The 23,279-nt window shown below is 35.7% G+C and overlaps 1 protein-coding gene across 1 annotated transcript; it reads left to right on the top strand.

The window, feature by feature from the left end:
* The first annotated feature begins 1,742 nt into the window (after positions 1-1,742).
* Positions 1,743-2,285, top strand: LOC136036770 (zinc finger BED domain-containing protein 5-like). The gene has a single exon (XM_065719096.1). It carries the CDS (start codon positions 1,743-1,745, stop codon positions 2,283-2,285), a length of 543 nt encoding a protein of 180 aa, XP_065575168.1.
* Positions 2,286-23,279: the final 20,994 nt, after the last annotated feature.

The raw sequence follows: 23,279 nt of genomic DNA, 5'->3' as shown, positions 1-23,279 counted from the left end.
CGTGCTAGGTTCAGAATGTCCCGTCTCTGCTTTGCTAAATTTTCTGATACAAATATACCAGTCCGCACTAGTTTCGACTTAAGCTTAAAAACTTTTTGGGCTATTTCTTTCGACCTGAATTTGACTAGGACCGGAGCTATGGCATCTTGACGAGTTGTAGAACTGTTTATTTTAAATCTTCTCACTTCCACAATATCACCATCAGACACTTCAGATATTTCCATTTTATTGCGAATCACACCCCTGATTACAGACTTGAAGTCACTACTTGGAGGCTGTTTGATACCATTGAAAAGAAGACTATCGAGCCTTAAGTCCTGATCATACATATCTAATTTCTGCTCTGCATTCTTAACTCTCCCCTCAAGAAATATTATTTGATTTCTTGGGAATTTCAGCTCGTTACTGAGGGATAAGAATTTCGGTTCAAACACAACAATCAAAGCTGAATAAACTTCACTAACGATAGTTGAACTTTGAGCTTTTATGGCAAGCAAAGTGTCACTGGATAGAGACTGCCTACCAGCAGCAGTGGCCACTAGTTTTTCATCCAGCTTTTCGTGTATTTTTTTAGCAGGATTTTCCATCACACTTTGGATTTCCCGTTCTGTCGCGGAAATGCGAGTAATAATAGCCGACGATCCCGCTATAGTTTGTTGCCCAGGAATTGGAATTTGGGTTTTTAGCTTCTCTTTGCAAAGTTCTATATAAATGTTCGGTTGATGAATAAAATCATCGAATGCTCCCTTTACACCCTTGCAAGTAGATTTCGTAGCTTCAGTCTTATTTGCCTCAAACTGCATAAACTGTGACTCGAGAACAAACTGGGTGTCACGGGACCCGTAGCAAAAAACCAGACACTTAAAGACTTTTGAATTTGAGTTCGCAGTCTTTGGATCCAAAACCTCAATAATACGAACTGGCCAATCGGGGAATCCTCGAAACTTTGCTAGAGCCAGATCATGAATACTAAATTTAGCCATTATCTGTAGCTCAAATTTATCAAAAGTCGTTTACAGACCTGCTAATTGATTTCTTCACCGTACTGTTAAAAAATATCCAAATATCCAAGCATCCAAAATACTCATGCCAAAAATCACACGTCACTAATTATCGGAGCTAGCGAAATGCGACTGCATCGAATGAATGTTAGATGCGAACTCCACGCATCGGCAGATGTAGTTCTTGCAAAGTGAACGGTTCTTTACACCAGGGCTTCTTAAACTGTGGGTCGCGACCCCCAGGGGGGTCGAGAGACTACTGAAAGGGGGTCGCAAAGATCTGATACTTTTCAATCATTATAAATAAAGTTTTAAAATCAGTATACACACTACATACAAATATAAATACAAATAAAAAAATCATACAAAATACTATTGTAGTATTATTATAACTTTTTTTTTTTTTAAAGTGGCAATGCAAAACTATTATGTAGGGCCTATAAATGAAAATATGGAAGTAGCATTTAAAATAATAAATACAATGTGCTCCTCGATTTCCAACTGAACCTTCGACATTGATGTCTGGCCGCCGGCGTCAGTGTTCGCAAGATAACTTAGTGATTATAAGTACCCAGACACCACATTGCCTTACAGCTTACATATACTGTTTGTTCTTCAGTTTGGCCTCAGCTTTGTCTTTGTAGTGACACGTGTCACTACAATTTTGTTTCATAATAATTTTAATTATTATGTTAAAGTTCAACTACATTTTGTTTAATTATTTATTATTATTTAACCATCATGGATAAATGGCTAATTAAAATTCCAATTAATAAGTCTGCCACGCCGGCACAACCAAGTTGGAGTGCTTCAAATCCGACTTCTAGCAAAACAAAAAAAAGAAAATATGACAAATCATATTTGCAGTATGGCTTTACATGCTCTTCTCACAACAATGAAGAACAACCAGTGTGCTTAATTTGCAAAGAAGTTTTGGCTGCAGAAAGCATGAAACCGTCAAAACTGCAACAACATTTGAATACTAAACATGCAACGTTATCAAAAAAGCCAATAGAATATTTTGAGCGTCTTTTGCAAACATCAAATAAAGAAAAGAACACTTTGGAGAAGTATGTTACTTTGAATGATAAATATCTATTGGCATCGTATGAAGTTTCGTATTCGATAGCAAAAACGAAAAAGCCTTCAACTTTTGGAGAGCAACTTTTACTACCTGCGGCTATAAGAATGTCTGAAATTGTTCATGGAAAACAGTATACTGCTGAAATTAGTAAAATTCCATTATCAAATGACACTCTGTCCAAAATAATTTTCAGACATTAGCAACGATCAATTTCAACAGCTTCTTATGAGGCTTAAAGACAGCTCAAAGTTTGCAATACAACTGGACGAGTCGACAGACATCCCAAAAATGGCACAGTTGTTACTTTTTGTAAGATATATTTATGAAGGAAGTATTCATGAAGATATACTGTTTTGTTGTCCTCTGGAAGGTCATACTCGTGGAAAAGATAAATATAAAAAAGTAAATGAGTTTTTTGAAAAAGAAGGATCAAATTGGAAAAAATGTGTTGGCGTGTGCACTGACGGTGCTGCAGCAATGACTGGACAAGATCTTGGTTTTACAGCATTTGCTAAAGCTGGAAATGATCATATTACATTTAGACATTGTATGATTCACCAAGAGGAACTTGTTGTTAAAAAAATTGCACTAGAATTAATGTTAAGTTTTTTGATGCTGTCAAAAACATTAACTTTATTAAAAGTTGAGCACTTAATAGTCGATTGTTTAAAAATTTGTGCATTGATATGGATTTGGATTATACAAGTTTATTGCTACATGCTGAAGTTAGGTGGCTATCAAGAAGTCGAAGTTTAAACGATTATTAACTTTAAAATATGAAGTTCTTATATTTCTAACAGAGCAAAATTCTAATTTGGCCGATTATTTTCACGATAATTTATGGCTTCTCAAGCTATGCTATTTGGCAGATATTTTTGATAAAATCAATTATATGAATTTATTGATGCAGGGAGTCTGCGTTAATATGTTTATATAAAAAATAAGCTTGAGGCCTTTGTTAAAAAAAATTCTTATATGGAAGAGCAGAGTGGAAAGTGGATCGCTCGAAATTTTTCCATTTACTGACGAGTTAGATGAGAATTAGTAACAATATTTCAAAAAAAGATACTCCTATAACAAAAATTATAGTTAATCATTTGAAGGATATGGAAGTTTACATGCATAGGTATTTTCCCAATGATATCGATACACAACAATGGATTTGCAATCCATTTTCAATTGAAATGGAAGAAATTAATTTTTTAAACTTAAAAGCACAAGAAGAATTTGCTGAATTAACAAGTGATATTACCTTGTGACTTAGATTTTCTCAAGTGCCTGTGCATGAATTTTGGATAGAAATCAAATCAGAATAACCCCTACTATCGGAAATGGCAATGAACAAATTACTGCCATTTTGTACAACGTATTTATGTGAATCAGCCTTTTCCACATTAACTTACATAAAATCAAAATACCATTCAACTTTAATAAACGTTGAAAATTTATTACGATCTGCACTAACTCAAATTGAGCCTAGATTTAATTATTTGTGTAAAAATAAACAATCACATCCGTCACATTAGTATTGTTTGATGTTAATAATATGTTTTTATTAAATATTACAAAAGTTTATTTTTTCTATTGAATAAATATATATGTAGTTTTATGTCATTCTATTTATTGTGTTTTATTATGACCGATATCCCGTCAACGTTTCCAATTATATATATGTGAAACGAATGGGTACATATTCTTTAATCCTTATTTTGTTTACATTGTAAAATAGTGCGATATTACGTCTACATATACGGTTAATATATATTTCATTATATGGAGGAGGGGGTCGTTTAAAATTTCCTAAGCTTGAAGGGGGTCGCTATATAAAAAAGTTTAAGAAGCCCTGCTTTACACCCAAATAGTTGTACCTATTTGTATAGTTATGTACTAACAGTTAGCGGAAAATCAGTGGATGTTTTCCTCGGGGACGGGGTACCTAAAACCTCGAAAATACATTTCTATGCCCAAGTTCCTTACTAAAAAATACCTCAGATGATATAAAGGTTAGATGGATATTTACCCCCGTGCCGAGGGGGCTATGGCTCCTCTCTCACTATGGGATAAAACAGTAGTCCTGTAAATGCCAAACCAATCTGAAAAAAGATTGAGCTTTCGAGAAAAGAGAGAGGTTTAAATAGGAGGCGAGTCCGTATCCAGGGGGGATTCTGGGCGCGAAGCGCCATTCCAACAGCTAGTAGGGAATATAAATGACGACCAGGACACTCAAAGAGAAAGCGACCGGGCCACAACGAATGTTCGAATAGCAATCACCATCAATAAAGCACCGGGACACAATTGACGACCGGGACACAGGGAGGATAAATGACGACCAGGACATAAGTAAAAAAAACTAAAAAAAGGTAAAAATACAAAAAAACTAAAAAGAAAAAAACTAAAAACTAATAAAAAAACTAAAAAAGCTAAAAAATAAAAAAACTAAAAAAGAAAAAAGACAGAAAAAAGGAAAAAAAATGAAAAATAAAGGAGAAAAACAAAACTAAAAAAAAATAAAAAGAAAAAAAAAGAAAAAAAAACTAAACAACTAAAAAAAGTAAAAACCAAAAAAAAACTAAAAAGAAAAAAAGGGGGAAAACACAAAAATGTATTTCATCATATACCATTTCAAAAACGAATGTATATACAGACCGGGACCCCGGGATACAAATGACGACCGGGACACAGGGAATATAAATGACGACCAGGACACAGGGACACAACTACAACGGGGACGCCGGGGGGCATAGGGGGATATATAAATGACGACGGGGACACAGGGAATGTTTGATTAGCAATCACCATCAACAAAGCTCAAGGGCAATCATTAGAATCATGAGGTATAACTAAAAAAAACTAAAAAAAGGTAAAAAACTAAAACCTAAAAAAAAGACCAATTCATAAACGAATGTATATACAGACCGGGACACAAATGACGACCGGGACACCGGGACACAAGAAATATAAATGACGCCCGGGACCCTCAAAGAGAAATCACAGACTGGGACACCGGGACACAAATGACGACCGGGACACATGGAATATAAATGACGACCGGGACACAGGGACACAACTACAACGGGGACGCCGGGGGGCACAAGGGGATATATAAATGACGACGGGGACACAGGGAATGTTTGATTAGCAATCACCATCAACAAAGCTCATGGGCAATCATTAGAATCATGAGGTATAACTAAAAAAACTAAAAAAAGGTAAAAAACTAAAACCTAAAAAAAAGACCAATTCATAAACGAATGTATATACAGACCGGGACACAAATGACGACCGGGACACCGGGACACAAGGAATATAAATGACGCCCGGGACCCTCAAAGAGAAATCACAGACTGGGACACCGGGACACAAATGACGACCGGGACACATGGAATATAAATGACGACCGGGACACAGGGATACAACTACAACGGGGATGCCGGGGGGCACAAGGGGGATATATAAACGACGACGGCGACACAGGGAATAGTCGATTAGCAATCACCATCAACAAAGCTCAAGGGCAATCATTAGAATCATGAGGTATAGATCTGAATACGGATTGTTTTCCCAAGGACCATTATATGTTGCATGTTCAAGAGTCGGTAAACCTGACAATCTATTTATGTGCACAGACAATGGGACAGCGAAGAATGTTGTATAATCACAAGTTTTACGTAGTTAAAAACATATATATATATATATATATATATATATATATATATATATATATATATATATATATATATATATATATATATATATATATATATATATATATATATATATATTCACAGGTGGGACATAGCGACACAACTTCAATGGCGCGTAACCAATATGGCGCGTAACGACTTAAGCGCGCGGGGGGCTTGGGGGGGGGCCAAGCGCCCCCACCAATGGCCCAATGCACAAACAATGGGACAGCAAAGAATGTGCTTTCCCTACAGCTAGTATATATATATAAATATATATATATATATATATATATATATATATATATATATATATATATATATATATATATATATATATATATATATATATATATATATATATATATATATATATATATATATATATATATATATCTATATATATAAAAATAAGTTGTCTGTGGATGGATGGATGGATGTGTCAGGTGACGTCACCTGAAAAAACTGGATCAGGTGACGTCAAAACTGAAAAAACTAAAAAAAGGCAAAAACTACAAAAAAAACTAAAAACTAATAAAAAAAATAAAAAAGCTAAAAAACTAAAAAAACTAAAAAAAGGCAAAAACTACAAAAAAAAAACTAAAAACTAATAAAAAAGCTAAAAAACTAAAAAAACTAAAAAAAGGCAAAAACTACAAAAAAAACTAAAAACTAATAAAAAAAAATAAAAAAGCTAAAAAACTAAAAAAACTAAAAAAACTAAAAAAAGGTAAAAAACTAAAAAAACTAAAAACTAAAAAAAACTAAAAAAATAGGAAAAAACTGAAAAATAAGCTAAAATAAAGGTAAAAACCAATAAAAAACTAAAAAAAAACTGAAAAAAATAAAAAAAGGCAAAAACTACAAAAAAACTAAAAACTAATAAAAAAAGTAAAAAAGCTAAAAAACTAAAAAAACTAAAAAAAGGTAAAAAACTAAAAACAATAAAAAATAAAAAAAAAATAAAAAAAAGGAAAAAACTGAAAAATAAGCTAAAATAAATGACGACACTCAAAGAGAAAGCGACCAGGACAAAAGGAATGTTCGATTAGCAATCAACAAAGCACCGGGACACAGGGAGTATAAATGACGACCAGGACATAAGTAAAAAAAAAAATTAACAAAACTAAAAAGAAGGTAAAAACTACAAAAAAACTAAAAAGAAAAAAAAACGACACTCAAAGAGAAAGCGACCAGGACAAAAGGAATGTTCGATTAGCAATCAACAAAGCACCGGGACACAGGGAGTATAAATGACGACCAGGACATAAGTAAAAAAAAAAATTAACAAAACTAAAAAGAAGGTAAAAACTACAAAAAAACTAAAAAGAAAAAAAAACTAAAAACTAATAAAAAAACTAAAAAATCTAAAAATCTAAATAAACTAAAAAAGAAAAAAAAAGGAAAAAATAAAGGAGAAAAACAAAACTAAAAAACGAATGTATATACAGACCGGTACACCGGGATACAAATGACGACCGGGACACAGGGAATATAAATGACGACCGGGACACAGGGACACAACTACAACGGGGACACCGGGGGAAACAGGGGGATATAAATGACAACCGGGACAAAAAAACTAAAAAGAAAAAAAAAACTAAAAACTAATAAAAAAACTAAAAAATCTAAAAATCTAAATAAGCTAAAAAAGAAAAAAAAGGAGAAAAACAAAACTAAAAAACGAATGTATATACAGACCGGGACACCGGGATACAAATGACGACCGGGACACAGGGAATATAAATGACGACCGGGACACAGGGACACAACTACAACGGGGACACCGGGGGAAACAGGGGGATGTAAATGACGACCGGGACACCGGGACAGGGAATGGTCGATTAGCAATCACCATCAACAAAGCTCAAGGGCAATCATTAGAATCGTGAGGTATAGATCTGAATACAGATTGTTTTCCCATGGACCATTATATGTTGCATGTTCAAGAGTCGGTAAACCTGACAATCTATTTATATGCAAAGACAATGGGACAGCAAAGAATGTTGTATATTCGCAAGTTTTACGTAGTTAAAACCATATATATATATATATATATATATATATATATATATATATATATATATATATATATATATATCTATCTATATTCACAGGTGGGACATAGGGACACAACTACAATGGCGCCTAACTATTATGGCGCGTAACGACTTACGCGCGCGGGGGGGCTTGGGGGGGGCGCGAAGCGCCCCCACCAACTAGGTGTTGGGGTGGCGCGAAGCGCCACCCCAACAGCTAGTATATATATATATATAATTTAAATTTAAATTGAATTTCATTCGCCCTCAAGTTCCCCCCCCCCAAAAAAAAAGGAAAAAATACGGAAATAAAATATTTGTTTTTTGTTGGATGGAAACAGGGGTTTTCTGAGTGACTTGGCAGGTGGAATTAATTGTTGTTTGGAAGGGTTACTGCGTCCAGGAGCAGGCCATGTGCAGAATCATTTTTCTCTTTGTTTTTTTTTCTCTTTTTTAAATCTAACTCCTATGTCTAAGGGGCTACTCCAAGCGAGCGAAGGCTTAAGAAGGGTTGATTGTTATGTTACATTGCTTTTTCTCAGTGTTGTCTTTGTGTGTTTTTTTATAGTTTTTTTCTTGAATAACCCCTGTTAATAAATTGGATTGAATACACACACAAAAACATACCCGCCCACCAAATTGCTTAAATTTGATATATATATATATATATATATATATATATATATATATATATATATATATATATATATATATATATATATATATAAATAAGTTGTCTGTGTGTGTGTGTGTGTTTGTGTGTGTGTGTGTGTGTGTGTGTCGAGTGACGTCATGTTTGTGTGTCGAGTGACAAAATTACAGACCGGGATATCGGGACACAAATGACGGCTGGGACACCGGGACATCTATATATATAAAAATAAGTTGTCTGTTTGTGTGTGTCTGTCGAGTGACGTCATGTTTTTGTGTCGACTGACGTCATGTTTTCAACTGACGAAATTACAGACCGGGACATCGGGACACAAATGACGACCGGGACACCGGCACATCTATATATATAAAAATAAGTTGTCTGTGTGTGTGTGTGTCTGTCGAGTGAGGTCATGTTTTTGTGGCGACTGACGTCATGTTTTCGACTGACGAAATTACAGACCGGGACATCGGGACACAAATGAGGACCGGGACACCGGCACATAGGGAATATAAATGACGACCGGGACACTCAAAGAGAAAGCGAACGGGACACAAGGAATGTTCGATTAGCAATCACAATCAACAAAGCACCGGGACACAAATGACGACCGGGACACAGGGAATATAAATGACGACCAGGAAATAGGTAAAAAAAAACTAAGAAACTAAAAAAAAAGGTTAAAAACTACAAAAAAAAACTAAAAAAAGAAAAAAAAACTAAAAACTAATAAAAAACTAAAAAAGCTAAGAAACTATAAAGACTAAAAAAGAAAAAAAAGAAAAAAAGGAAAAAACTGAAAAATAAAGGAGAAAAACAAAACTAAAAAAAAGGAAAATAAAAATAAAAAAACTAAAAAGGTAAAAACTACAAAAAAAACTAAAAAGAAAAAAGAAAAAAAACTAAAAAAACAAAAAAAAGTAAAAACCAAAAAAAAACTAAACAGAAAAAAGGGGAAAAACACAAAAATTTATCTCATCATATACCAATTCAAAAACGAATGTATATACAGACCGGGACACCGGGACACAAATGACGACCGGGACACAGGGAATATAAATGACGACCAGGAAATAGGTAAAAAAAACTAAAAAACTAAAAAAAAGGTTAAAAACTACAAAAAAAACTAAAAAGAAAAAAAAACTAAAAACTAATAAAAAACTAAAAAAGCTAAAAAACTATAAAGACTAAAAAAGAAAAAAAAGAAAAAAAGGAAAAAACTGAAAAATAAAGGAGAAAAACAAAACTAAAAAAAAGGAAAATAAAAATAAAAAAACTAAAAAGGTAAAAACTACAAAAAAAACTAAAAAGAAAAAAGAAAAAAACTAAAAAAACAAAAAAAAAGTAAAAACCAAAAAAAAACTAAACAGAAAAAAGGGGAAAAACACAAAAATTTATCTCATCATATACCAATTCAAAAACGAATGTATATACAGACCGGGACACCGGGACACAAATGACGACCGGGACACAGGGAATATAAATGACGACCGGGACACAGGGACACAACTACAACGGGGACGCCAGGGGGCACAGGGGGATATATAAATGACAACGGGGACACAGGGAATGTTCGTGTGTCGACTGACGTCATGTTTGTCGACTGACGAAATTACAGACCGGGACATCGTGACACAAATCCTGGACAGACCGGGACATCGGGACACCGGGACATAGGGAATAGCACAGGGGGATATATAAATGACAACGGGGACACAGGGAATGTTCAATTAGCAATCACCATCAACAAAGCTCAAGGGCAATCATTAGAATCATGAGGTATAACTAAAAAAAAACTAATAAAAGGTAAAAAACTAAAAACTAAAAAAAGACCAATTCAAAAACGAATGTATATACAAACCGGGACACAAATGACGACCGGGACACCGGGACACAAGGAATATAAATGGCGACCGGGACACTCAAAGAGAAATTACAGACTTAGACATTGGGACACAAATGACGGCCGGGACACAGGGAATATAAATGACGACCGGGACACAGGGACACAACTACAACTGAGACGACGGGGGGCACAGGGGGATATATAAATGACGACGGCGACAAAGGGAATTGTCGATTAGCAATCACGATCAACAAAGCTCAAGGGCAATCACTAGAATCATGAGGTATAGAATCATTCTTCGCTGTCCCATTGTCTGTTCATATAAATAGATTGTCAGGTTTACCGACTCTTGAACAAGCAACATATAATTGTCCATGGGAAAAACAATCCGTATTCAGATCTATACCACATTTTTCTAATGATTACCCTTGAGCTTTGTTGATGGTGATTGCTAATCAAATATTCCCTGTGTCACCGTCGTGATTTATATAGTCCCCTTGTGCCCCCCGGCGTCCCCGTTGTAGTTATGTCCTTGTGTCCCGGTCGTCATTTATATTCCCTGTGTCCCGGTCATCATTTGTGTCCCGGTCTGTAATTTCTCTTTGAGTGTCCCGGTCGTCATTTATATTCCCTGTTTCCCGGTTGTCATTTTCTCTTTGAGACGCAAGCCTATTTTCGCGTTCTTCTTGTGATTCCTCGGCACGCTTTCTTTTCTTACTTTCTCTATTAGCCGCAAGCCTTTTGGCATTAACTCTTTGAGCAGCTTCCTCGTCTGTTTCTTCTGCCATTGTAGGATTGATAATACAATTTCTCTTTTAATTGATTCTTTGAGCAGCTTCCTCGGCTGTTTCTTCTGCCATTGTAGGATTTATACTGAAATTTCTCTTTGAATTGCCCTCTTATATACTTATAAAGACGTCATATACAAAGCCTTATATATTTATAATGACGTCATATGCAGACAAATACACAAACATACAACTTATTATATATATATATATATATATATATATATATATATATATATATATATATATATATATATATATATATATATATATATATATATCTATATATATAAAAATAAGTTGTCTGTGTGTGGATCTGTGGATCAGGTGACGTCATGTTTGTCCGCATATGACGTCTGAATTATTTCACACTAATACAAAATAAGAAAAAAAACTAAAAAAGGTAAAAACTACAAAAAAAAAACTAAAAAGAAAAAAAAACTAAAAAAGCTAAAAAACTAAAAAAAACTAAAAAAGGTAAAAAACTAAAAACTAAAAAAAAATGAAAAAACTAAAAAAAGGCAAAAAGTACAAAAAAAACTAAAAACTAATAAAAAAACTAAAAAATCTAAAAAACTAAAAAAACTAAAAAAACTAAAAAAAGGTAAAAAACTAAAAAAAAACTAAAAACTAAAAAAGAAAAAAACTAAAAAAAGGAAAAGACTGAAAAATAAAAGTGAAAAAGAAAACTAAAAAAATATGAATAAAAATACAAGAAAATAAAAAAGATAAAAACTACAAAAAAACTAAAAAGAAAAAACGAAAAAAAACTAAAAAAGCTAAAAAAATAAAAGAAGCAAAAATCTAAAGAAGGTAAAAACTACAAAAAAAAAAGAAAACAAAATAAAAAAATCTAAAAAAGCTTAAAAACTAAAAAAAAACTAAAAAAAGATAAAAACTAAAAAAAAACTAAAAAAAGGAAAAAACCATAAAATAAACTAAAAACTAATAAGAAAAAAATAAAAAAAGCTAAAAAACTAAAAAAACTAAAAAAAAACTAAAAAAGGTAAAAACTAAAAGAACTAAAAAAGAAAAAAAAACTAAAAAAAGGAAAAAACTGAAAAATAAAGGAGAAAAAGTAAACTAAAAAAATATAAATAAAAATAAAAAAACTAAAAAGATAAAAACTTCAAAAAAAACTAAAAAGAAAAAAGAAAAAAACTAAAAAACCTAAAAAAAGGTAAAAACCAATAAAAAAAAAACTAAAAACAAAAAAAGGGAAAAAATTAAAAATTTATTTCATCATAAGTTTTCAACTGACGAAATTACAGACCGGGACATCGGGACACAAATGACGACCGGGACACCGGCACTTAGGGAATATGAATGACGACACTCAAAGAGAAAGCGACCGGGACAAAAGGAATGTTCGATTAGCAATCAACAAAGCACCGGGACACAAATGACGACCGGGACACAGGGAGTATAAATGACGACCAGGATATAAGTAAAAAAAACTAAAAAAACTAAAAAAAACGTAAAAACTACAAAAAAACTAAAAAGAAAAAAAAATAAAAACTAAAAAAAAACTAAAAAATCTAAAAATCTAAATAAACTAAAAAAGAAAAAAAATAAAAAAGGAAAAAAATAAAGGAGAAAAACAAAACTAAAAAACGAATGTATATACAGACCGGGACACCGGGATACAAATGACGACCGGGACACAGGGAATATAAATGACGACCGGGACACAGGGACCCAACTACAACGGGGACGCCGGGGGGCACAGGGGGATATAAATGACGACCGAGACACCGGGACACATGGAATATAAATGACGCCCGGGACACTCAAAGAGAAATCACAGACTGGGACACCGGAACACAAATGACGACCTGGACACAGGGACAAAACTACAAAGGGGATGCCGGGGGGCACAAGGGGATATATAAATGACGATGGCGACACAGGGAATGGTAGATTAGCAATCACCATCAACAAAGCTCAAGGGCAATCATTAGAATCATGAGGTATAGATCTGAATACGGATTGTTTTCCCATGGACCATCATATGTTGCATTTTCAAGAGTCGGTAAACAATCTATTTATATGCACAGACAATGGGACAGCAAAGAATGTTGTATATTCGCAAGTTTTACGTAGTTAAAAACATATATATATATATATATATATATATATATATATATATATATATATATATATATATATATTCACAGGTGGGCGCGTAACACAACTACAATGGCGCGTAACTCACACAACTACAATGGCGCGTAACTAATATGGCGCGTAACGACTTACGCGCGCGGGGGGGCTCGAAGCGCCCCCACCAACTAGGTGTTGGGGTGGCGCGAAGCGCCACCCCAACAGCTAGTATATATATATATATATATATATATATTATATATATATATATATATATATATATATATATATATATATATATATATATATATATATATATATATATATATATATATATATATATATATATATATATATATATATATATATATATATATATATATATATATATATATATATATATATATTCGTTTTTTCGGCCCCATCGTCATTTATATATCCCCCCTGTGCCCCCCGGCGTCCCCGTTGTAGTTGTGTCCCAGTCGTCACTTATAGTCGACAAACATGACTTCAGTCGACACACACTTCCCAGTCGTCATTTGTGTCCCGGTGTCCCAGTCTGTAATTTCTCTTTGAGTGTCCCCGGTCGTCATTTATATTTCCTGTGTCTCGGTCTGTATATAACATTCGTTTTTGAATTGGTATATGATGAAAAGAATTCAGACGTCATATGACTTACAATGACGTCACTCGACAGTCAGAGAGACAGATAGATAGACAGACAACTTATTTTTATATGTATAGATAGATTTGGTTGAAATTAAATTAATAAAAGAGAATCAAAAGGTAAGTTTTGACAAATAATAAACCTCCTCCCCTTTAAACAAGAGCTAAGAGCTAACATGTCACTTGTGACGAGGCATGAAGAGCTAAGAGCCAAGACATCATATGGTATGAGCTCTAACAAAATTCTATGAATCAATAGATTGATTTAAAAGAAAAATAAGAGGCTTAATGCCGGTAAGGATTTAAAATAAGAGCTCTAAGTCACGATGTCCTTCTAAATATCAAAATTCATTACGATCAAGTAAATTTGTGCAGCTCCCTGACACGACTACTAATTTTCATGGTTCTAGCATGTCCAAATAACTGAAGCACCAAACTTGCCAAATAACTGAAACCCTCCCCCCAAGTCCCTCAAAGAGAGCGAATCCAGAACGGTTCCGTCAATCACGTATCACGGACATTTGCTTATTCTATCCGCCAAGCTTCATCCCGATTCCTCCACTCAAAGAGTTTTCCAAGATTTCCCCCTCCAACTCCCTCCAATGTCAAAAGATCTGGTCGGGATTTGAAATAAGAGCTCTGAGACATGAATTCCTTCTAAATATCAAATTTCATTAAGATCGATCAACTATTCGTAAGATGAAAATACCCCAATTTTCACGTTTTCCAAGAATTCCGGTTTCCCCCTCAAATCCCCCAATGTCACATGATCTAGTCGGAATTTAAAATTAGAGCTTAAAAGCACAAGATCCTTTTAAATATCAAATTTTATTAAGATCTGGTCAACCTTTCGTAAGTTACAAATACATCAATTTTCAAAATTACACCCCCCTCCCCAAAATCCACCAAAGAGGGCAGAACCGGTCCATTTATGTCAGTCATGTATCTTAGACAGGTTTTTATTCTTCCCATCCAGTTTAATCTTGATCTCACCGCTTTAAGTATTTTCAAAGATTTTCGGTACTCCCCAAATGATCCACTCCGATGAGTGATCGGAGTGATCCGATCACTCATTCGTAAGTCGAAAATACGTCATTTTCTCTAAATTTTTATAACTACCCCCCCCCCCCCCGAATAGAGTGGATCCGTTACAATTATGTAAATCACGTATCTAAGACTTCTGCTTATTTTTCCCACCAAGTTTCATCCCGATCCCTCCAATCTAAGCGTTTTCCTTCATTTTGAGTCCCCCCACCAAAACTCCCCCCAATGTCACCAGATCCAACCGGGACTTCAAATAAGAGCTTTGAGACACGATATCCTTCTAAATATAAAATTTTCTTGAGATCCGATCACCCGTTCGTAAGTTAAAAATACCTCTTTTATCTAATTTTTCAGAATTAACCCCCCCCCCCCCAACTAACCCAAAGAGATCGGATCCATTCCGGTTATATCAATCATGTATCTAGAACTTGTGCTTATTTTCCCCACCAAGTTTCATCCCGATCCCTCCACTCTAAGTGTTTTCCAGGTTTTAGGTTTCCCGCTCCCAACTCCCCCCGATGTCACCAGATCCGGTCGGGATTTAAAATAAGAGCTCTGAGACACGATATCCTTCTAAATATCAAATTTCATTGAAATCCGATCACCCGTTCGTAAGTTAAAAATACCTCATTTTTTCTAATTTTTCAGAATTAACCCCCCCCCCCCGGAACTACCCCAAAGAGAGCGGATCCGTTCCGGTTATGTCAATCATGTATCTAGGACTTGTGCTTATTTTTTCCACCAAGGTTCATCCTTATCCCTCCACTCTAAGTGTTTTCCTAGTTTTAGTTTCCCCCTCCCAACTCCCCCCCCCCAATGTCACCAGATCTGGTCGGGATTTTAAATAAGAGCTCTGAGACACGATATCCTTCTAGATATCAAATTTTATTGAGATCCGATCACCCGTTCGTAAGTTAAAAATACCTCATTTTTTTAATTTTTCAGAATTACCGCCCCCCCCCCCAACTACCCCAAAGAGAGCGGATCCGTTCCGGCTATGTCAATCATGTATCTAGGACTTGTTCTTATTTTTCCCACTAAGTTCATCCCGATCCCTCCACTCTAAGTGTTTTCCAAGATTTTAGGTTTCCCCTCCCAACTCCCCCCTCAATATCACCAGATCAGGTCGGGATTTAAGATAACAACTCTGAGACACGACATCCTTCCAATCATCAAATTTCATTAAGATCTAATCAACCGTTCGTAAGTTAAAAATACTTCAATTTTTTTATTTTTTCCGAATTAACAGGCCCCCCACTCCCCCCTAGATGGTCAAATAGGGAAAACAACTATTTCTAATTTAATTTGGTCCGCTCCCTGATACGCCTGCCAAATTCCATCGTCCTAGCTTACCTGGAAGTGCCTAAAGTAGGCACTATATAAAGTACTAAAGTAGTCATAATATTATAAGAAAAATCTCGTTTTCGGGGAAAAATTAATTATATAATTAAACTTGCTTGCTAGTTGAAGTCCGGATTCTGAGGGTAGATCTTCATCTTCAGATTGTGTTTTCTTTTTTTCGACAGATTTGTTTTTATTCTCTTTCTTAACGGCCCATGGATTTAGGGTGCGATTTCTAAGCGTCATTGATGGGGGTATGATAAGGCAACTTACAAAATTGATTTATGTTCACGGTGGATTTTTTTTGAACTGCCCCTGCTCCATCTCCACTCAGAAAAATCCCACATTTTAGTTTTGTGAGTGATTAAATAGCGAATGACTCATAGGGCTTTTGTGTGAATATATCTATCTATTTATTTTAATTATATAGCTAATTAGGTTAAAATTAGATGAATGAAAGAATTAAAAGTAATTTAAGCCAGGAACAGATCCACGGGGTTGGAGGGGGTGACCCTCAACCAAAATATTTCTGGTATCCTTATTCCGTTCTTTTTTCTTTTTAATCTTATTTAAAAGAAACTTGTCAGTTTGGTGCCCACCTCGAGTCACTTTGGCATCCTTGATCCAGCGGCTCCCGCGCCAAGATTTCGCTCTTGATCAGTTAGAGATTTGGACACGAAACTGCGCGCACGATCAGTTTACGAATCATAAGATAAACCTCGTTTTCAGAAAAAACAATCATATAATTAAAAGTGCTTGCTTGGAGAAGTACTGATTCTGAGGTTCAGGTTCATTTTAATAAGAAAATAAGTTACAAAATGTCCAGAGCCCGGCTGAGAAGACAAATTCGTAATGCACGGGATGGAAAAAAAGCTTCTTTAAATAAATACAACATCCATACTTCACTACATGCAATTCTAACAAGTGTAATTAAACATATTCCCCCGTCAATTGCCCGGTCAACAGCTCCACCCGTTGAAGCGTCCAGCGACAAAAACATAAAAATAAATAAAAGATACCAAGAACCCTGGAGAATGCCTAGGTCCAGTATCATAAACAAGAGCTAAGAGCTCATATGGCACTTGTGACGAGGCGAGAAGTGCTAAGAGCAAAGAGATCATATGATATGAGCTCTAACAAAATTCTATGAATCAATAGATTGATTTTAAAAGGAAAATAAGAGGCTTAATGCCGGTCAGGATTTAAAATAAGAGCTCTGAGTCACGATGTCCTTCTAAATATCAAAATTCATTAAAATCCGATCACCCACTCATAAGTTATAAATACCTCATTTTTTCTAATTTTTCCTCTCCCTTTAGCCCCAGATGGTCGAATCTGGGGAAACGACTTTATCAAGTCAAATTGTTCAGCTCCCTGACACGCCTACCAATTTTAATCGTCCTAGCACGTCCAGAAGCACTAAACTCGCCAAATCACTGAACCCCTCTCCCCAACTCCCCCAAAGAGAGCGAATCCAGTACGATTCTGTCAATCACGTATCAAGGACATTTGTTTATTCTATCCACCAAGCTTCATCCCGATTCCTCCAGTCCAAGTGTTTTTCCAAGATTTCCCCCTCCAACTCCCCCCAATGTTAAAAGATCTGGTTGGGATATGAAATAAGAGCTCTGAGACATGAATTCCTTCTAAAAATCAAATTTTATTAAGATCCGATCATCTATTCGTAAGATAAAAATACCCCAATTTTCACATTTTCCAAGAATTCCGGTTTCCGCCTCCAACTCCCCCCAATGTCACAAGATCTGGTAGGAATATAAAATTAGAACTTTAAAGCACAAGATCACCCTTTCGTAAGTTACAAATAACTCAATTTTCGAAATTACCCCCCCCCCAATTCCACCAAAGAGAGCAGATCCGGTTCGGTTATGTCAGTGACGTATCTTACACAGGTTTCTATTCTTCCCATCCAGTTTTATCCTGGTCTCACCGCTTTAAGTATTTTCTAAGATTTCCGGTCCCCCCAACTGCCCCCCACCCAATTACGCTTGATCCGGTTGAGATTTAAAATAAGAAATCTGAGTTACGAGGTCTTTCTAAATATGAAGTTTCGTGAAGATCCGATCACTCCTTCGTAAGTTAAAAATACGTAATTTTTTTCTTATTTTTTAGAATTAGCCCCCCCCCAATAGAGCGGATCCGTTCCAATTAAGTAAATCACGTATGTAAGACTTTTGCTCTTATTTTTCCCACCAAGTTTCATCCCGATCCCTCCAATCTAATCGTTTTCCATGATTTTAGGTTCCCCACCCCAAACTTCCCCCAATGTCACCAGATTCGGTCAAGATTTAAAATAAGAGCTTTGAGACACGATATCCTTCTAAATATCAAATTTCATTGAGATCCGATCACCCGTTCGTAAGTTAAAAATACCTCTTTTTTCAAATTTTTCAGAATTAACCCCTCCCCCGACTACCCCAAAGAGAGCGGATCCGTTCCGGTTATGTCAATCATGTATCTAGGACTTGTGTTTATTTTTCCCACCAAGTTTCATCCCGATCCCTACACTCTTAGTTTTTTCCAAGTTTTAGGTTCCCCCCTCCCAACTCCCCCCCCCCAATATCACCAGATCTGGTCGGGATTTTAAATAAGAGCTCTAAGACGCCATATCCTTCTTAATATCAAATTTCACTGAGATCCAATCATCCGTTCGTAAGTTAAAAATACCTCATTTTTTTTATCTTTCAGAGTTACCCCCCCCCCCCCCCCAGCCACCCCAAAGAGAGCGGATCTGTTCCGGTTATGTCAATCATGTATCTAGGACTTGTGCTTATTTTTCCCACCAAGTTCCATCCCAATCCCTCCACTCTAAGTGTTTTCCTAGAATTTAGGTTTCCCCCTCCCATATCTCCCCCAATGTCACCAGATCTGGTCGGGATTTAAAATAACAGCTCTGAAACACGATATCCTTCTAAACATCAAATTTCATTTAGATCTGATCAACAGTTCGTAAGTTAAAAATACTTCAATTTTTCTATTTTTTCCGAATTAACCGGCCCCCACCAGGGCTGTCACTTACTTGAAGTACTTTTACTTGAAGTACTACTTAAGTAAAATTTTCCATTACTTGTACTTGTAATTAAGTAAAAACTCTAGGGTGTACTTATTACTTGATACTTAAGTAAGATTACGAAATACTTATTACTTAAGATACTTTTAATGTACTTGTTTTTCAAATACTTTACCTTTGACACGAAAATTTTGTGTGTGTGTGCTTAGGCAATGTACAAGAAAACATCACCTTTAGATTTAGAGCAAACTCAGATATAGCTTTTGTGTCTGTGTGCCATGGCGATGTACAAGAAAGCATCAACCTTTAGATTTAGAGTAAACTCAGATATAGCTCCATGCCCTATTTTTGGACATGAAATAAGGTGTTTGTTTTTGACGAAAAAAAAACGTAGTATGATTAACACTTGGTTTAATTTTTGTTTAAAAGTTATATAACAAAGAAAATTGAAATTATTTCACAGTTCACAGGTCGACAGTGAGCTAAAATTACTTGTTTTGTGCTAAATGTTGCATACTGTAGTCCATTCGGGCTTATATTTCTGACATTAGTGTTTAAGTTTTGTCATCTCGTAAACTCAGCCAGATTTCTACCATTTCATCATCTTCAGGACCATATTATTGGTAAAACTACTGAAGCTATGAATCTTTGCCCATCTAAATGTTGTCTGCAATTAACAAGTCTAGGGAATTCTAGCTGGATCCAATGCGGTGGTATTTTGTCAAATTCGCTCCAGCAAATTCAGGTATTCAGACGAATTAGACTTTAGATTTGTCACTCCATTCATAAGTTATAGGCCCTACTAAATTAAAGGAAAACCCAACTTTCTTAAGACTTGAAACCCTCTCCCCCTCGCCCTATTTGAGATAGGGTTTGTGATACCAGAGCTTGATATGAGCCCTGATCTTAGGCATCTTTGGTCTAGTTTTCATTCGGATCCGTTACTCCATTTGCAAGTTATATTAATTAAACAGAAAACTTAAATTTTTAAGGAATTAAAACCCACTCCCTTGTTAAATTTGAGCTAGGGTCTTTATCTCAAAACTTGATATATTTCATGGTCTTAGGCCTCTTTGGTTCAATTTTCATTCAGATTCATCTCTCCAGTCGCAAGTTACTCTGAATTAAACAAAAAACTGTTTTTAGCAGGTAAAGCCCTCTCCCCCTTGTGTTATTTGAGCTAGGGTCTTCATCTTTCAACTCGATGTGTCTCATGATCCTTGGCACCAAATCTGGCCATCAAAATTTCCATCCAAATCCAACCAGTGGGTCTCCCCCTATACGTGAATATACAGACAGACGGACAGACAGACAGACGAATGGACGGATTTTGCAACGTCTCAGGTAGCCATGTTGGCTCATTGGATCCATAAAAGGAAAACAGAAGCATATCATCATCCAGGCATCATCACCTATTTGGATAATGGAAAATATCCATTAAGATAGAATTTTTAGATCTGTCTGTATGTCCGCCCGTCTGTGCAATCGAGTATAGCAGGAGAACCGCCAGTCAGATTTGTATTAAAATTGAACTATTTGGATTAAAGTTGAGCTTAACTAGACCTATGTTGCCTGAGCAACGTGAAGTGTTGTGGCAACCTTTGTCTGGCTTCGCCGAATAAAGTGTTGCGAGAGCAACACTTTGGTTTTGTTTCTTTGCTATCGGTTGAACGCTAAATTTGTCAGCCTATCGAAGCTTTTAAAACGTTATGTTCAAAGAAGGTCGAGATTAGTAATCACATGATCAAAGGCTATTCCTCAGCGTTGAAAAAACAACAATAGCAAAAAATATCGAAAGAAGGGACTAAATTGACTTTACAGCCAGTTGAACTTTATCCTTTTCAATCGTAGACATCGTGACAGATCAAGACTTGGAACAATATCCTATAAAATCTAGTTGGTATTATAAAGCTATCCGTAACTTTTCAGGATCAAAATACCATACATGACACTCTATTAATTATTACGAAACTGCCTCCTTGTTTTACTTTATCGTTTGTACCCGGTGCGTAAACACTCAATTCTAGGTTACAATGAGTATGGGTAGGCTACACCAACTAGCTAAAGTTACAAACCCCTCTTCACAAAAGATGATTATAGCCTAACAGACGATTATTACTTACAAGTCCCCTACATGTCTTACCACTGGAACCAACTTGGTCTTATCATCAAATACACTGGAAACAAATATGGAAATACTGGATATGGAAACAAATACTGGAAATAACTGGAAACTGGAAATAGGTACACCGAATAGCAAAATTTGCATACCCATCACTGCCGAAGATGATTATGAGCTAACAGCTGACCTTTCCTTACAAGTCCCCTACATGTCTCACAATTGGTATCGGCTTATTTTTGGTTTCAGTGTGTACCCTACTACTGAAGTTATCAACACCTTGAAACTTTCAAACTAGTATATCTCATGAAGGAATTTTTGTATCAAAAAATGGATGACATATGCTTTAATCAGCTCATTAAGAGCTATCGAATGCCGTCGAAAAATAATTCTATCTGTCTTAGTTCAAAAGTTGATTTTTTTGCCGTAGGCCAACTTTCTAACGTCACCACGTGGAAAGGAGCAAAGGATAAGCTCAAAATTTCTTTAGCAATCACAGAACTTTTAAAGTTTAAGAGATATATCTGATAACATTTCTCTACCTCAATCCAAAGTCCGAAAAAACAAATGATAAACCCAGCGAAAATCACGGCAGCACTTTCGGACCCGTGGGAAAATGCCGCTTTTTTGCTTCTGTAAATTTTTCTATTTATCACTCAAAGAAATATATTGGCTGTGGGGCCGGGTAACTGCTGCTTATATTTAACACTTACAGATTTTAGTCCATCTTCAGAAGTGGTGCCTGCCTGCTTGCCTGCTAGAACGGAGTTTTCCACTCGAAAGCAGAAACATGATTTGATGAAACGAAAGCTTGGCTGCACAACTTCAGATACTCCTTTCTGAAATAGGCTACATAAATCCACTTCACTTCGCACACCATAGGCTCTGGCTCGTGGACAAGCAAAAACCATCCTTTTTGGCCCCAGGCAAGAGTTCTGCAGAGCTTTCCAAAATGTGATGCCATATTCATCAATCCGGCCTGAGGTCCACACTTTCCGTAAAAACCACACAGATTAGACCCTTACCAGTTTCCAGGAATAAGCCAAAATTGGCGGCATAGGAAAAAAAAAGGACAAAACCAAAGTGTTGCTCTCGCAACACAATTAGGGCGACGGGACTTTAAGTGTTAAAAAAAATCGACTTTTTCATTTAATTCACTATAACTTGCAAATGCAGAGATGACTTTAGATGAAAATTGAATAAAGATGCCTAAGGGTATGATATGCATTGAGTTTTAGGATGGAGACTCAAACTTAATTAGGGCGAGGGGGAAGGGGCTTTAAGTGCTAAAAAAGTTGAGTTTTTTGTTTGACCCAGTTTAACTTGTGAATGAAGTAATGAATCTCAATGAAAGTCAAGCTAAAGATGCCAAAACCATAAGACACATAATGTTTGGAGATGAAGACTCTAGCTTAATTAGGGAGAGGGAGCTTTAAGTGCTAAAAAAGTTGAGTTTTTCATTTCATTCAATGTAACTCGCGAGAGATTGATGGATCTTAGTGAAGATTGAACCAAAGGTGCGTAAGACCGTGACAGGCATCATGTTTTGAGAAGAAAACCCTAGCTCAAATAGAACGAGGGGGAGTGGGTTTTAAGTGCTGAAAAAAGTCAAGCTTTTGGTTTAATTTAGTACAACTTGCGAATGGAGGAACGGATCCAAATGGAAGCTTGACTAAAGATGACTAGGATCAGGGCTCATGTCGAGCTCTGATATCACAAGCCCTATCTGAAATAGGGCAAGGGGGAGGGGTTTCAAGTTTTAAGAAAGTCGAGGTTAGCTTCAGTTTAGTAGGGCCTATAACTACTTCCACCCATGGCTTGCCCAAAGCCTGGAAATAACCCTTTTCCAAAATAAGTCATACTGAAGCCAACCTTCAACCAAATA

The sequence above is a fragment of the Artemia franciscana genome, chromosome 16 (assembly GCF_032884065.1).
Source record: "Artemia franciscana chromosome 16, ASM3288406v1, whole genome shotgun sequence".
Lineage (NCBI taxonomy): Eukaryota > Metazoa > Arthropoda > Branchiopoda > Anostraca > Artemiidae > Artemia > Artemia franciscana.
This window is presented reverse-complemented; position numbering and strand designations above follow the sequence as displayed.